Genomic DNA, 15,693 nt, shown 5'->3' with positions numbered 1-15,693 from the left:
GTATCCTCCAACCCCATCCCTAGGCTCCCTGGTGCCATCTTCTGGTGTTTTCCCACCTCCCATACCACAGGTACACAACCTGTGTCATCTTACACCCAGACCCTACATGATTTCGACTCAAATCCCCCCTGGGTGGCCAGCAGATGAAGGCCTGAGTGAGGACGCTGACACCCAGGCACACTGGGAATGGACTGTGTCATTGATGCTGTGCCATGCTGAGAACATGGGAAGTGTCCCTAGATCATCTCACCTGTCCGTCTGCATGGCCGCGTCCTTCCTCACCTCTTCCTGTCCCATCACACCCCCTTGCTGGCCCACAGCTGTTTATTGAGCCCCAGTCTGTCCCCTCATTTCCGTGATGTCCTTGAAGCTCTGGATTCCTGAGCATTAATTACTCCATCCCTCTGACCCTGTCCATCCACCAGGCAACCAGATACACTGACCAATCCTCTACCAGCCACAGCTACAGGTTATTACCCAGAGCCTGGTCTGGTGACAGGAAGCAGCTTCACTCCCGGTTCCTGCAGATTGGGTCAGGGAGCAGCTTGGTCAAGAGAGGTCAGGCATGGAGCACATCGTAAGACAGGAGACTCCTGCAGTGATGAAGCCAATGAGCATCTTACCCGCGCCCTGCCACCAAGCCATACCCACCCTTCTCTAAAATGTATCGCACTTATTGTGTGTGTGTGTGTGTGTGTATGAGTGGGAGTGGGTGTGTGTGCAAACTTGTGCATGAGTGTGTGTGTGTGGTGTGTGGGTGAGGAGAGGGGACACCTCGGGTCGGTTGTCTCCCCAATGTGGATCCAGGCTTGGGACTCAGTCAGGCCTGGTGGCCAGGGCCTCTGCTGGCCTCTCTGTGGGGAGCTCATGATCCAGGCTTGGGACTCAGTCAGGCCTGGTGGCCAGGGCCTCTGCTGGCCTATCTGTGGGGAGCTCATTGTCAGCCCAAGTTTGCCTCAAGCACCGAGTAGCATAAGGTGGCCTTGAACCCCCAGGAATCCTGCCTTCACCACTCCCGTCTCTCCCTTTCTTTTGACAACGTCTCTACAGCCCTGGCTGTCCTGGATCTCACTCTAGACCAGGCTGGCCTCGAACTCACAGAGATCCACCTGCTTCAGCCTTTCCAATGTCAGGATCCCAGTTGGGTGCCACCATACCCTGCTTGGCTCTTCCACTAATGCCATGCTGGGTACCCCATCCTCATCGAACCCCAACACAAAAGGCCCACCTCAGATTACAGTCCACACAGGACTGTGGGTGCTGATTCCCCAGTACTTTTGGGGAGCCAGCATTGACAGGACACCTGGAGAGAGTGAGGGGACCCCGGTAGAGCCAGCCTCCAGATAACTGGGGCATGCCTTATCAGGACACAAGCCGCTGTCACATAGAAGGTTTGGGTGTGGCTAGGCAGGACACCTGACTAGCATGCCTTGAGCTCCTGGGCTGGGGGCTCTAACACACAAATGAAATATTTAAACTATAATATGGCATGTGGTCAGTTTTTGAGAAGGTTCCATAGGGTGCTGAGAAGAAGGTATATTCCTTTGTGTTAGGGTGGAATGTTCTGTAGATATCTATCTAAAATCTTTTTAGATTATGGATTAGCCTAGAGAAAAATGTCTGCCGTAAATCAAACAGTGAAGGGAAGATGAATAGGAATCTCAGCTACACAACTTAATAAAACAGCTCTCTGAACAGATGAAGATAGGTCTCTTCTGTGTCCCGGAATCTAATCAACATTTACATGTATAATTCAGCTATTATTTGGCTTAAAGGGGCTTATTGGGAAATATTATCAATTTTACTATTTTCTACAGAGAAAATATTTTACTGTTTAAAATAACCCTGGACTTTTAAATTACAACCTATTTTATGTTAAAAAAATATAATATAATATGGCTCAGTTGGCTGTGGCCTACTTAAGACTCCTCTGAACTACCCTTGTAAGTTTTCTGTAAATCTAAAATTCTAGATGGGCCCGGTAGGGTTGAGGCTGGCGGACTGCCATGAAGGCCAGCCTGGGCTACAGAGTAAAGCTCAGACTCAAAAGCAAAAGAACGCCGGGCGGTGGTGGCGCACGCCTTTAATCCCAGCACTCGGGAGGCAGAGCCAGGCGGATCTCTGTGAGTTCGAGGCCAGCCTGGGCTACCAAGTGAGTTCCAGGAAAGGCGCAAAGCTACACAGAGAAACCCTGTCTCGAAAAACCAAAAAAAAAAAAAAAAAAAAAAAAAAAAGCAAAAGAACAAAAAAACCCTAAAAGATTGTCTCCAGGCCATAGCTCTCTCTCCTGGCCATACCCAGCCTTGTAACACGCACACACACGCACACACGCGCACGCACACACACACACACACACACACCATACCTCTGCCTGCCCCAGAGCTTGCGAGGACACTGTCACCTGGTAGGAACTCCACAATGCCTAGGGTGGAGTCTTGGTTCCCCCATTTGTGAACTGGATAGAATTCTGTGCACAGAGCACGCTCTCCTGTTAATTTCGGTTTAGTGTTAAGGTTTATTTATGTTTGGTCATGTGTATTGCATGTGTATGTGGGAATGCCAGGCACAAGACAGTGGTACCCAGGCAGAGGACAACTTTCAGGAGTCAGCTCTCTCCTGCCACCTTGTGGGAGCCGGGGGTCTGGCTCAGGTGGTCGGGCTTGGCAGCAAAGTGCTTTTATCCACCCAACCATCGTGCCAACCCTATTTATTATTTTTAGAGACGAGTCTCTTGTAGCCCCAGTGAGCCTTGAAATTGCTGTGCAGCCAAGAACAATCTCCCCAGTGCTGGAATGACAGGTGTGCCACACCATGCCCAGTTTGTGGGGTGCTGGGGGTGGAATCCAGGGCCTCCGCATGAGAGTGGAGAGTCCTCTGTCCACTGAACTTCACCTTCCTAGATTTGATTCATTTTATTTCAATTTTTAAAAATTATTTTGTTTATTTATTTATCTATTTATATTTTTCGAGGCAGTGTCTCACTGTGTAGCCCTGGAACTAGCCTGTAGACAGAAGCTGGCTTCACACTCACAGAGATCCGCCTGGCTCTGCCTCCACCACCCGGTCTTATTTTATTTTACGTGTGTGGGTGTCTTGGCTACTTGCATGCCGGGTGCCTGAAGAGGTCAGAAGAGGCATCAGAGCTCCTGGAACTGGAGTTCAAGATAGTTACTAGCTGGGAGTTGAGTCCCCGGTCCTTTCAAAAAAGGAAATCAGTGCTCTTAACTGCTTGCTGAGGCATTTAAAAAAATGTTATATTATTATTATTATTATTGTTGTTGTTGTTGTTGTTGTTGTTGTTGTTATTTACTTTGACTTTTTAAGAGGAAGAACTTGACCTCGAGCCCATCTTCCTGCTTCTCAGCAGCACTGGGATGACAGGGGTGTGACGGCTCAGCCTGATATTTTTAGATTTCATAGTGAGTAATGGCTTTAGCTCTACCAATTTAAAGAATATTATATTGATCTCCAACATCTAAAAATAATTTAAAAATTAAACGCCAGACTGGAAGAATTCAGCGTTGTGGGTCAAAACGAAGCAAAAATCTCAAAAAGATACGTTCAGAGAGTCAAAAGGCTCTGCCGAAACCCGGGATCGAACCAGGGACCTTTAGATCTTCAGTCTAACGCTCTCCCAACTGAGCTATTTCGGCTGCGGGTCAAACGTCGCTCACGCCCGGACTCCGCCCCGTGTGGAGTTACTTTGCGCAAGCGCACTACACAGTCCGCGCGCCGAGCCTTGTAGGACTGTACCGGAGGCCTCTGAACCACGCTGTCTCTGTGGCGCAATCGGTTAGCGCGTTCGGCTGTTAACCGAAAGGTTGGTGGTTCGAGCCCACCCAGGGACGCGCTCCTCGGCTTTTTATTTCCCTAAGACAGAAAAAAAAATCGAGGTGCTTGCTTTTGTTGCTGTTTCCTGTTTGTCACAGGAGCCCGGGGGCGCGCACTGGGCGGGCGCGCCCACAGGCAGTAGGCGCGTCGGAACGACTCTCCCCCGTCCCTGTTTCCGCTGGTGCCTATTTGGGCGAAGGACCAGACCGGAACGCTTTGGAGGACGGACCGCAGAGGTTGTCTGAAGGCCGAGGCCGAGATGGCGGCGCGGGCGGGTGAGTGCGGCCCTGAGCTCGGGACGGCGGGGTAGTCTTGGGCTGCGAGCTGCGGCTGCGGGGACCTTGGGTCCCAAGCGCCGGAGTGAGAGACGTGGAGACCCCAGAGACCGATAGGTCGGGGGTCAGCCCTCACCCAGGGCCGGGTCTGGGGTCGGGCCGAAGTGCGCTCGGCTTCGCTTCTCCCCCCAGTTCTGTCAACGGTGAACCGTCTCCTGTTGTTGCCGCAGATTACAGTCGGGGACACTGAGGCCTGCGTGTCTCCCAACCTCAGGAGATTGATTGCAGGAGCCCGGCTGCTGTCCCTGACACCCGGAGAGCGGGGCAGAGAGGGACCCAGGACACTCAGGCCACACGGTTTCCATGTTGAAGCCTTGGTGTCTTCCTCTTTATATACAGGGATTAAACGCGGATGCAGTCTGGCCTACTCTACATCCTGGCATCAGTGCCTTTTCAGAAGGTCGCATCTCCTAACGGTGGTTGCTTTGAGACAGGGTCTCATGAAGCCAAGGTTGGCCTCACTGTGTATACTGAGGACAAATTTGAGGCCTCCACCTCTCCAGGCCTGGCATGGCGGGCGTGCACCAGCATGCCCATTTATGCAGCACTAAGGAGGGAACTTAGGGCTTGGTGCATGCTAGGCAACGACTCTGCCAACGGAACTCCAACCCCTGTGTTTGAGACAGGATCTCATGGATGGGAGGCTGACCTTGAACTCCTGATCCTCCAGCCTCCACACCCCCAACCCCAAGTGCTAGTATGATAGATTTGGACTTTTAGCTTGGTTTTGTGGGTTTTTTTCCCTTTCCTTTTTTTTTTTTTTGGTTGTTGGAGACAGGGTTTCTCTGTTTAAGAGTCCTTACAGTCCTGGTTCTCCTTTATAGAGACCAGGCTGGTCTCGAACTGACAGAGACCTCTGCCTCCCGAGTGCTGGGATTAAAGGCTTGTGCCACCACGGCCTGGTGGCTTTGTTTTTCTTTAAGATGGATCTTTCTGTGTAGCCTAGGGTTATATCAAACTCAGGATGCTCCTGCCTTAGTCTCCCATGCTGGGGTTACAGGCCCAGCTGTGATGTGGACACTATGAGGCGTGGAGGGCATGGATTTGTGGCGTTGACTGTTGCTTCCTGAACACGCAGGACCGGCTGGCTGTACGACGGCCAGTGAATAGTGAATAGAGCCTGTTACAAGTTGCTCTGTTTTGCTACCCACAGTCAGATTTGAAGGAGAAGCTAATTTAATTAACACCTTAGGGGCAGCAAAAAGGATGTTTGTGGTAGAGCATTGTGAGGTACAGCTGTGATCCCTGGGGAGGCTGGGGCAGGAAGCTGATGAACCCAGCCTGAGCTAGACACTGAGATCCCGCTTTAAAAGGACACTTTGGGATCCCTGTGAGTTCTAGGCCAGCCAAGGATACGTAGTAAGACCCTTAAAAAAAAAAAAAGAAAGAGAGAGAGAAAGAAAGAAAGAAAGCAGGAAGAAGCGGAGGCCTGGGGATGTGTCCCAGTATTAAAGCACCCACTGAGCATGTTCCAGGCCCCGTGTTTGATTCCCAGCATGACAGCACAAAAGTCTGCTCCAAGCCAGGCTTGGTGGTGCCAGCAGTTGTAGCTGCTCAGAAGGCTCTCTTAAGGTCAGAGTTCAGAGATAGCCTGGGCAACATAGAGAGATCCTGTGGCAATTAAAACTGAAGCCAGATGCTGGCACCTCCAACCACTTAGTAGGGCATTTACTTTGCTGGGAGTTTGTTCAAAGTCTTAAATTTTCATATGGGGAAACCAAGGCCTGGTGTGTGCCCCTCAGACAGAAGGTCTAGACCGAGTAGACATTTGCCTTTGGTCCAAGCAGTAGGCCACAGTCGTGACCTTGGGACAAAGTCGCCCCGAGCAACGTTGTAGTCAGAGTGAGAGGGGCTGAGGCAAGAGGGATAGCGTGGGAAGCAGCTGTCAACCCCAGCCCCTGGTCTCGGAGGCAGGGTATTCCCCAAATCTTGACGGGGGGGGGGCTATCTCAGTCCCACCTTTTATCATGCAGCGGCTGTCTCAGATGAGACCTCCTTTCCCCCTCCAAGACAGGGTCTCACTGCTTAGCCCTGGCTGACTGGAACTTGCTGTATATGCCAGGCTGGCCCTGAACTCACAGAGATCCACCTTCTGCTTCCTCAGTGCTGGGATTAAAGGTGTGAGCCTCCATGCCCAGCCCCAGATGACAGAAATTTACCCCATATTGCTGGAAGCTGGAGTCCAAGATCAGGGTGTCACAGGGCTGGGGTTTCATGAGCTCACAGCTGTCATCTCCCAGTATCCTCATGAGGTTATTCTTGTATTAATCTCTGTGCCCCTCCCCACCCCGGGGGTGTTTGTCTTTCATGCTGTTTGGGTTTCTCCAGTGTGTAAGCCAGGCTGTTCTAGGATATGCAATCCCCCTTCTCAGCCTCGGGAGTGCTGGAATGCCACTTGTACATCTTCAGATCTGGTTCACATCTGTCCACACAAAGAACATCCAGTCCTGCTTCCTCAGGGCACACCTTCGTGACCTCTGGAGAGGCTCATGCAAACCGTCCCATTCCAAGGTGCTGGGGTGAAGGTGCCAGCATGCCTTTGGGGGATATAAGTCAGTGTAGGGTAAAGCTCCATCCTGCCCTCAAAGCTGCCCTCATTCCTCTCTTCCTGCTTCCAGCTGCTCCTTTAAAAAGTGCCCCTGGCCGGGCGATGGTGGCTCATGCTTTTAATCCCAGCCCTCGGGAAGGCCAGCCTGGTCTACAGAGTGAGTTCCAGGAAAGGCGCAAAGCTACACACAGAAACCCTGTCTCGAAAAACCAAAAACAAACAAATAAATAAAAAGTGCCCCTGGGTTCTGGGTTGCATCCTGCTGTGTGCAGGTGTAGGACAGGTTATTCAGGAGCAGCTGGGGTCCTGGCACGGGAACAGCGAGGCATGGGAAGTGGAGGTGTGCTGGAGCCCTCCAGGGAAGGGCCAGGACCCCAAACTGGACCCCTTCTGGGGGCTAAACTGTTGAACCCAAACCACTATGCTTCTCTCTCTAGCTCCTGGCCTGTTCTGTGTGCGGATCCTGGGCCTACGGTGAGTATGTGGTCGGTCTGCCACAGATCTAACTGGCTGCCAGGAAGCGGCGTGGAGCCAGGAGGGTCCCTCAGTAGTGTCCAGGGGAGGGACTGCTTGGTGAAGGTCGCCCAGCAGGTTCAGTGAGGCTGCCTGGGTGTCCTCCTCACATTGTGTGGGGACGGTCTGGGAGGACGATGACCAAGACAGGACCGCACTGTCCTCAGGCTCAGGGCCCTTACAGCTCACACACTGCCTGTCCCAGCAAGGTGTTCCGTGCGCCCTCCACCAGGACCTCCACAGGCTGGCTGCCTTGGAATAGAGCTGTGAAGGTCGCCTGCCCAGGGGAACTACCAACTGTCCCCTGGGCTTCAAGCACAGCACCTCAGAACTGTCCTGGCTTGGACGTTTGACAACCTGTTGACTAGCTGGTGTTTTCAGAAGCAAAGAGGCTCTGCTTATGTCTGTGGAAGAGCAGGGCAGCCTGCAGATGAGCAGGGCAGCCCGAGCAGGTGGGGTGGTGGGAGGTTACAGCTGGTTACGCTCTGGTCACCTCTCACTGTCGTTACTGTTTGCAGCTCCAGCATAGATGCAGTGACCCAGGTGCGCAGAGTCCATCAGAATGTGGCCACTGAGGGTCCGAGCAGGTAAGCCAGACTTTGGGGAAAGGCTGGAATGCGTCTTCCAGGGCCTCGACTGAGTGCTGCCTGCACCCACCCTGGCCTGTGGCCCTGGCCTCTGGTCTTGCCTCCGTAGTGTGGTCGCTGCTCCTTTCTCTGTTGATAGGTCCTGGGACCCTGTGCCCACCCCTCCCGGGAAACTGCTCTAGCTGGGCTCCCGGACAGGACACTGGGGTCACCTGGCTAACTCTCCTCCATACCCACATGCTCTGTCCTTATAGCACACAGTCTGCATTACCCAAGGCTGGAGCTGGAGCTGGAGCTGGAGCTGTGGTCCCCAAGCCCTCCCATCTTCCCAGAAGCCGGGCAGAGTATGTGGTGGCCAAGCTGGATGACCTCATCAACTGGGCGCGCCGGGTAAGTCCCCCTCCATCAGATCTGCAGCATCCTCAGGGTCTCCTGAGGCTCCTTCCTAAGAGCCTGGCCGCCCCTTCAGCCACCACTCAGGATGACTAGGCCCTTCAGCAGGCCTTGCGTGTGTGTGTGTGTGTGTGTGTGTGTGTGTGGCCCTGGCTGTCCTAGAACTCACTCTGTAGTCCAGGCTGGCCTCGAACTCACAGAGATCCGCCTGGCTCTGCCTCCCAAGTGCTGGGATTAAAGGTGTGTGTGTCTTTTTAATAGCACATATCTATTTTGCACGGGTGTGCATATGCATGCTCAGGCCCCGCGGCAGGCGTGAGGAGGCCAGAGGATGACTTGCAGGAGTCGGTCCCTCCTCCCACCACGCGGGGCCCAGGGATCAAACTCAGGAGTCGGTCCCTCCTCCCACCACGCGGGGCCCAGGGATCAAACTCAGGTTGTCAGGCATGGTGGCAGATGCCTTTACTCATTGAGACATCAACCGCTGATAAAAATGCCTTTTATTTATTTATTGTTTTTATTGAGACAGGGTCTCTACACAGCCCTGGCTGTCCTGGAACTTGCTCTGTAGACCAGGCTGGCCTCAAACAGAGATCTGCCTGCTTCTGCCTCCTGCGTGCTGAGATAAAAGCAGCCACCATGCCTGGCTTAAAAATTGCCTTTTAAAATCACCTCTGGGGCAGAGTCTGGGGAGCCTGAGGTCCTCAGCAAAGCTCACGGGATGGCCTCCCTCTCCATGTCTGTCCCCAGTGGTCCCTATGCTGTGGTGGTTTTTACTTTTTGGCTCTTTGCTGTTTTGGGGGCCCACCACCCAGCTCCCAAATCACACATGGAGGCTTATTCCTAATTATTTTTTACCAAGTTTATGGCCTTTCAGGGGAGGGGGAACCATTTATTTTATTTTGCTTTTTAAGACAAGGTCTCTCTTAGCCGGCTTTCCTTAACTTCAATTATCCCACCTTTTGCCTCTGGGCTTTTTCCTTTTCTTACTTCCGTGTGTCTTACTTTCACTCTTACTCCGTGGCTGGCTGGGTGGCTGGGTGGCTGGGTGGCTGGGTGGCTGGGTGGCTAGGTGGCTAGCCCCTAGTGTCCTTCTCCTTCTCTTGCTCCTAGATCTTCTCCTCCCAGATTTCTCCTATTTTTTCTCTCTGCCTGCCAGCCCCGCCTATCCCCTCTCCTGCCTCGCTATTGGCCGTTCAGCTCTTTATTGGACCATCAGGTGTTTTAGACAGGCCCAGTCACACAGCTTCACAGAGTTAAACAAATGCAACGGAAAAGAATGCAACACCTCTTTGCATCATTAAACAGATGTTCCCAGCATGAACAAATCTACACATCTTAAAATAATATTCTGCAACACTACCCCTGTGTTCCTCTGGTGTCTAGTTCACAGTTGCTGGGCTCCCGTGCCTGGATGGGACAGCCTGTGCCTGACAATTGTCCATTGACCGCATGCCCTGGGACTGCCTTGTTCTCCTGTGCCGGGCCTAGGACTCTACTATGCTAGAGCTTGAAGCTGCCAGGACAGGGTTCACACTATAGGGGCCCCAGGATCTGTTGAAGGTGGGCACTTCCAGCCCAGACACCAACTTCACACTCACATCTGCCAGGCCCCGGGGCCACTGCTGGGTCTCAGGTGCAGGTACTGGTCCATGAGGAGCTTAAGCACTAGTGGACAGAGGACACTGAGGGCAGCCAGATAGTCCCAGGTGATTCCTGAGGGACAGTTGGGCCAATCCAGGGATGCCAAGAAGGGGATATTCCTGGTGGCCAGAGCAGCAGCTAGGCCTAGATGCCACCCTGGGCGTACAGCAGCCACTGGCCTCGTGTGGCTGCCAAGCACTCCAGTGTTCCTGTGCCCACAGGTGGAGGGTGTGTTGAGCTGGGAGCTGCCTTCCGAGGGTCCTGCTCAGTAGCATGCTCACTTGTGGAGGGACAGTACCTGGACACACAGCTGACTGTCTCTGCCCTCATAGAGCTCCTTGTGGCCTATGACCTTCGGCCTGGCGTGCTGTGCTGTGGAGATGATGCACATGGCTGCTCCACGCTACGACATGGACCGCTTTGGTGTGGTGTTCCGTGCCAGCCCGCGTCAGGCTGATGTGATGATTGTAGCTGGCACACTTACCAACAAGATGGCCCCTGCACTCCGCAAGGTACACCTGGTGCCCTCGGCCCCTTCCACTGCCCAGCCACCTGCAGACACCTGACCTGAGTGTCTTGTAGGTGTACGACCAGATGCCTGAGCCTCGGTATGTGGTGTCCATGGGGAGGTGAGTGTGTGCTCGACTGCCTAGGGGAGTAGGGCCACCCCAGTGCCCCACTGTCACATTCCTCCCGCCCCAGAGCCCTTCTGTTTTCCCATCCCCCCTCTCGGCTTCCCCAGCAGCTGTGACTTGCTCGCTCAGTGTGTAATGAATGCGGGCATGGAGCCCAGGACCTTCTGCCCGCCAGGCAAGCGGCTCCACCACTGCTAGATCCCAGCCGCCGCTTGCTTTGTTGCGATGGAGGCTGTGGAGGAACCCTTGGAATCCCAGTTGGCTGGGACACTAGATCCAGACAATCCAGTCTTTGAAGACACTGGGTGTGCTGGCCAGCTCTCTGGAGGCAGAGGCAGTCAGATCTCTGAGTTCAAGGCCAGCTTGAACTACACATTGAATTCCTGCTTCAAAAGATAGAAAAAGAGGGCCACGGTTGGGTTAGAGATTTACCCAACATGCGGGAACATGGGTTCCATCCCCAGGGCCAAGTAACCTGGCACGTGCCTGTTACACTCAAGGTCAGGTGCTGTGTAGTAATTGCAGACTTCTGTGAAGCCGTCTTAGATCCCACAGACCCACCCCAGGTCCCTCAGCAGAAATGCTTTGGTTGAGGGCGCTTTTCCATGTGTTTATCAGTGGCACTTGCATCCCACACGTCCCACGGAAGGTTCTGGAAGCCCTTTTATTGCACCCAGTTCTTACCTGTGATGTAGGGTCTGGCCTGTCCCAGGGCCAGGGTGAGGGGGTGGGCTGGGCTGGCGGACATGCATCTCAACTGCTCACTGCTCTCCCTAGCTGCGCCAACGGCGGTGGCTACTACCACTACTCCTACTCGGTTGTGCGAGGCTGCGACCGCATTGTGCCAGTGGACATCTATGTGCCAGGTGAGGTCGGCCACCCCACCACGCCAGACATGGTCTCCGAGCTGAGAGCCAGCCTGGGTCGGCCCCTTCATGTCTCCTGGGTCCTGGAGGGCACAGAGGCAGACGTCATGTGCCTGTTCTGTCCTGACCTCCAGGAGCACTGGGCACACTGGCCCCCTCTGCCGCCCTGGAGGCGTCTCGACTTAGCTGAGCTGCAGGTCTTTTCGCAAGCCCAGAATGTCTTAGCTGTGTGTCCCTTGTCCTGCCCCCAGCGGGCTCTCCGCCAGCAGACTGCTGGGCAGCAGGGGCTGTATGCCTGCAGGCTGCAGTCCGAAGGTCGCTGGCATTCCGAGGCCGGGGAAATTCAAATGTCTCCCTGCCCTTGGCCCAAGACTCCTGCCCATGTCCCTGACCCAGTGGTCCGGTTTCTGTAACTATTCCTGAGGTCCCATCTGGTCACCAGAGCCACAGCCTGGGCCCTCTTCTGTGTGGAGCCACAGACAGCTCAGGAGTGGGGTGGGTGTCAGGAGGCCCAGCACAGCAAGGACTCTGTCCCTTCAAAGCCAACCCCAGGGCACCCCAGGTGTCCCCCATGTGGGCTGGTGGAGGCCTCAGCTGTGTGTGTCCCCAGGCTGCCCGCCCACGGCCGAGGCTCTGCTCTACGGCATCCTGCAGCTGCAGCGGAAGATCAAGCGTGAGCAGAAGCTGAAGATCTGGTATCGCAGGTAGAGCCGCCGGGCCACGCACCAGCCCTGGATCCCAGTGTGAATAAACCCACCCAAATCCAGTGTGCTGTGTGGACTGTGGCCTCTCGGGCAGCCTGAGGTGGAGGGGGTCGGGAGGCTGGTGGCCGCTCGGTCTCAGTGGCTTCTCTGCTCAGACTGTGACCTCTGCCCTCTGTGCAGCTCAGGCCAGTCACCACCCATTTCCGGGCAAGTGAGGACAGTGGTCTCCTCTGACACATCCCTGGCCAGCTGTTTGCCCCGGGAGAAGGAAACTCGGCTTGATACCCTCTGGTGTGGACATGAGCCTAGAGTCTGTTTTCATGACTCGGCCTCTGTGTCACGCAGATTTCCACTCTGCAGCTCTCAGCTGGCATTTCCAGCTGGTAGGTGGGGTGGCACGCCATGGCGACCCAGGATATGGGAGGGGCAGGTGCTTGCCCAGTCCAAGGGGAGTTTTTGTGTTTTTAGTTTTTGTTTTTGCTTTTTTTTTGGGGGGGGGGGTTGGTTTGGTTTTTCGAGACAGGGTTTCTCTGTGTCGTTTTGGTGCCTGTCCTGTGTAGTCCTGGCTATACTGGAACTCACTCTGTAGCCCAGGCTGGCCTCAAAATCACAGAGATCTGCCTGGCCCTGCCTCCCGAGTGCTGGGACTAAAGGCACCATCACAGCCTGGCATAGCGAAGATATTTTTAATGGGCAGGAAGGATATAGAATAGATTTTAAGATGTTGATTTCCATTAGAAAAGAAAGGGAGAGGGAGAGATTGGAAACGGACAGTGGTTGATTGGTCATGTCTGGGCAGGGCAGGGGACACCGGGCACCAGTGATGGACAAGCCACATCTGCTGAGGCAGAGGCAGGTTCTGAACCAGATGTGTCCCTCCGGCGACCTCCAGCTCCCTGCTGAGCGACCGGTCCTCTTGTTAGCATTTATTTTCTCCCTGAGCTCTGGGAAGGCAGCGGGGCCAGGCAGAGTGTCGGACTGCAGGGACTGCAGGGGGAGCTGAGGCTGCAGCCCACACTCTAGCCACCAAGGCACCAAAGAGGACATAGGCTCATTCCAGTCCTGGCCAGTTGCTCAGTGCTTGGTGACCAGGGGTGTGATCATCTGGGGGAAGGCGTAGTAACGGCAGTCTGCCGGCGGGGTACCAGTGCCATCACCTCTGTGCGGATGTTCTCTCTCCGGAAGCCTGCCTCCTGCAGGGCAGGTACCTGTGTCTCCTGTAGGGAGGGGCACAGGTCACCCCAGACCACATGGGACAGGACCCAGGTGTGGGTGCCAGGTAGCCTTGGACGCTAGTCCCGCCAAGCATCCTCGCTCAGGCCTACCGCCAGCCTCACGCAAGAGAGGCTCGTGGACCCCCAGCTGACTCCGAGCCTATTGGCCAGGAGAACATCAGTCCCTAAGATCAGCATGGTGTGCAGGTAGAGCAGTGAGCAGGGCTGTGCCAGTGCTGGGGGGCCATGGGAGGCTTGAACTAGTGAGGGAAAATCGTAACGACCGACCCACTCAAGATCTCTGACCCCTGAGGCCGGAGAGTCCAGTGGGGCCCTGTGTCACTCCCAAGGTCACTGCCAGGCCCTGGGGTAGGACGCCCCCCCATTGCCATCAGGTGGTCGCACCTCAAACATGGTGGTGATGTCCGTGTACTTGGACTTCATGAGCTCCCCCCAGGACGTGAGGTTGCAGTAGGTGAGGACGCCCCCTGGCTTCAGCAAGCGGAAAGCGTGGTTCTGCAGAGAGGCCAGTGGACAGGGTAGGAGAGGGGCCTTGGGAAGAGCGGAGGGCATGTAGACGTCACATGCTCTGCCCACCCTGGCCCTACAGCCTCACCTTGATGAAGTTGAACTGATGAGTGTGCCAGGTCTCCTCAGACAGTGGGTATGTGTCGTACAAGATCCCTGCAGAGAGAGCACATGGCTGCCAGTCGGGGCAGACGGCCGTGCCCCACCTCCCCTGACCTAGCCACGGCTGCCCTTAGCAGTACCGCTGCTCTGTCTTGGTGTGGTCTGTCCCCGGTGCACACCGAAGGTGCCCTTGTTGGGGGAGGATGGGGGCACGTGCGTGTGGTAGTCAGGACAACCTGTAGGAGTTAATTCCCTCCTTACACCATGTGCATCCTGGGAATCGAACTCAGGTCCTCATTCTTGGTGGCAAGCCCCACCAGGCTAAAGAGGGTATGGTAGGGCAGTGGTAGACATAGGCTGCCAAGATGGATCTGGAGGCCAGCACACCCCCTGGAGCTGGCCCCTTTGCCGGGCCCACAGAGCCCTCACCATCAAAGTGGCCATCGGGTAATGAAGGCGCCACCTCCTCCCACAGGCCTTTCAAGGGAACAACCTTGGAAAGGAAAGGGACAAGAGAGAAGGTTGGGGGGTCGCATGGGTCCCCAGGATCGAGCCCTGCCTGGGGTTACTCCCAGCTGCCACCCCAGCGGTACCTTGTGTGGCTGTCGCAGGGCCCAGTCCTGTAGGCGCTGGAAGACCCCATCATTGCACTCAATAATCCAGTGTTCTTCTATCGGGGCCTGCTGCACCCTGGAGGCCGCAATAGCCATACCAAAGCCCACTTCCAGGACACGACCCCCTACGAGTACAAAACACGCGACAGCTGTCTTGGCTGGGGGAGAGGGATGTGGAGGTGGGGCCTGGCTGCCAGTCACATGTCTCAAGGACAACTGGCCAGCAGGACCGTGTGGGTGGACAGAACAAAGTAACAGAATAGTGTGGGCCCTGGACAGCTGCCAGTCAGGGTGGCTGGCCTGGGAGGCTGCGGACAGGCCCTCGGGAGCCCTGGACTCTGAGCCCCTGCCGACGCTGTTTGTGCTACGGCCCTTACCTGTGGAGCTAGCAAGAACCAAGCCGGGCTCAGAGGCCTGCCACCGCCACCCTCCACTCGTGTTTCGTTCTTCACTGGACACCAGGGCCCCATCTGCCCTGTTTAAGGCTGGGGCGCCCCAAACACCCATGGCCCTCTCTGACCCGACCACAGCACCTAGACAGCTGCCTCTCTGCTCAGTTTTCCCAAGCTATTCTTAGCCACAGCCCGGGGACTCCGGCCCAGCCCAGCCCCACGCCCCTCCACTCTGTCCCTCGGTTCCAGTCAGGGCTGTGGTCGGAAGACCCACCCTCCAATCCAGCCCCGGGGAGAAGAACTCTTCTTCCCTCTGGAGAGGAAGTTTCAGTTCGGAGCAGGCGCCTCTTGCGTGCGCCCACACTTTGGCAACACTTTCCCTTCCCGGCCAAAGTGGCCCCAGGGCAGCCCCACGCCCCAAGCAAGGAAACTGAGGCACGCAGCACGCATGGGAACTCCTGCACGCCTGAGCTGCACCCTCCGTTTCTTCGGGCGAGGTACCTCTGGAGGCGGCGGCCGCCGCCAGCGCATGCATGTAGGGGGTCTCCCAACGCTCCATCACCGGCTTGCCCAAGATCTGCAGGTGCGTGTCGGACGCGTCATAGGCCGCGGGAGCCGCGCGCCACGCGGGGCCGCAATCCTCGCCGGGCGCGAAGAGCGGGCTGGCGGCGGAGGAGCTCATGGTGAGGTTCTGCACACCAGGCCGAGAGGCCGCGGCAGCCGAGCGGCAGGGGTGCAGGTTCCGGAGTGGGGCGGTGCCTGTGCGCCCAGAAGGAGTCCAGCCGTA

At 55.7% G+C, this 15,693-nt stretch overlaps 2 protein-coding genes and 2 non-coding genes across 5 annotated transcripts; 2 read left to right on the top strand and 2 right to left on the bottom strand.

The window, feature by feature from the left end:
• Positions 1 to 3,580: 3,580 nt before the first annotated feature.
• On the bottom strand, positions 3,581 to 3,653 carry Trnaf-gaa (transfer RNA phenylalanine (anticodon GAA)). Its single transcript has one exon. It is a non-coding gene; the product is annotated as a tRNA-Phe (tRNA).
• Positions 3,654 to 3,751: 98 nt separating this feature from the next.
• On the top strand, positions 3,752 to 12,119 carry Ndufs7 (NADH:ubiquinone oxidoreductase core subunit S7). Of its 2 annotated transcripts, XM_052747233.1 has the most exons (9): positions 3,752 to 3,820; positions 3,930 to 4,106; positions 7,152 to 7,188; positions 7,746 to 7,814; positions 8,069 to 8,204; positions 10,184 to 10,363; positions 10,434 to 10,480; positions 11,264 to 11,352; positions 11,963 to 12,119. In XM_052747233.1, exons 2-9 carry the CDS (start codon positions 4,091 to 4,093, stop codon positions 12,058 to 12,060), a joined length of 672 nt encoding a protein of 223 aa, XP_052603193.1. In that variant the 5' UTR covers positions 3,752 to 3,820; positions 3,930 to 4,090; the 3' UTR covers positions 12,061 to 12,119. The 2 variants fall into 2 exon arrangements, with proteins under 2 accessions (XP_052603193.1, XP_052603192.1); XM_052747232.1 differs by lacking the exons at positions 3,752 to 3,820; positions 3,930 to 4,106 and having other exon boundaries at positions 7,121 to 7,188.
• On the top strand, positions 3,775 to 3,848 carry Trnan-guu (transfer RNA asparagine (anticodon GUU)). The gene has a single exon. It is a non-coding gene; the product is annotated as a tRNA-Asn (tRNA).
• Positions 12,120 to 12,728: 609 nt separating the features above from the next.
• On the bottom strand, positions 12,729 to 15,686 carry Gamt (guanidinoacetate N-methyltransferase). Its single transcript, XM_052747231.1, has 6 exons — positions 15,408 to 15,686; positions 14,494 to 14,639; positions 14,330 to 14,393; positions 13,887 to 13,954; positions 13,676 to 13,786; positions 12,729 to 13,273 (listed from the first exon to the last, which is right to left on the bottom strand). The coding sequence occupies exons 1-6, from the start codon at positions 15,586 to 15,588 to the stop codon at positions 13,157 to 13,159; spliced, it is 687 nt and encodes a 228-aa protein (XP_052603191.1). The 5' UTR covers positions 15,589 to 15,686; the 3' UTR covers positions 12,729 to 13,156.
• Between the last annotated feature and the right edge of the window lie 7 nt (positions 15,687 to 15,693).

The sequence above is a fragment of the Peromyscus californicus genome, unplaced genomic scaffold (genome assembly GCF_007827085.1).
Source record: "Peromyscus californicus insignis strain IS unplaced genomic scaffold, ASM782708v3 Scaffold_1__1_contigs__length_55948999, whole genome shotgun sequence".
NCBI lineage: Eukaryota > Metazoa > Chordata > Mammalia > Rodentia > Cricetidae > Peromyscus > Peromyscus californicus.
The sequence above is the reverse complement of the archived record's forward strand: the minus strand, read 5'-3'. Positions and strand labels throughout refer to the sequence as shown.

What these genes read in the sequence shown, in the direction of transcription:
- Ndufs7 (XM_052747233.1), top strand. An exon ending in TCATCAACTGGGCGCGCCGG is followed by an intron (nt 8,205 to 10,183) that starts GTAAGTCCCCCT and finishes CTGCCCTCATAG; the next exon opens with AGCTCCTTGTGGCCTATGAC. An exon ending in TATGTGGTGTCCATGGGGAG is followed by an intron (nt 10,481 to 11,263) that starts GTGAGTGTGTGC and finishes TGCTCTCCCTAG; the next exon opens with CTGCGCCAACGGCGGTGGCT.
- Gamt (XM_052747231.1), bottom strand. Translation starts at nt 15,588, where the DNA reads ATGAGCTCCTCCGCCGCCAGCCCGCTCTTCGCGCCCGGCGAGGATTGC. An exon ending in GGCGGCCGCCGCCTCCAGAG is followed by an intron (nt 14,640 to 15,407) that starts GTACCTCGCCCG and finishes TTGTACTCGTAG; the next exon opens with GGGGTCGTGTCCTGGAAGTG. An exon ending in CCCTGCGACAGCCACACAAG is followed by an intron (nt 14,394 to 14,493) that starts GTACCGCTGGGG and finishes TTCCTTTCCAAG; the next exon opens with GTTGTTCCCTTGAAAGGCCT.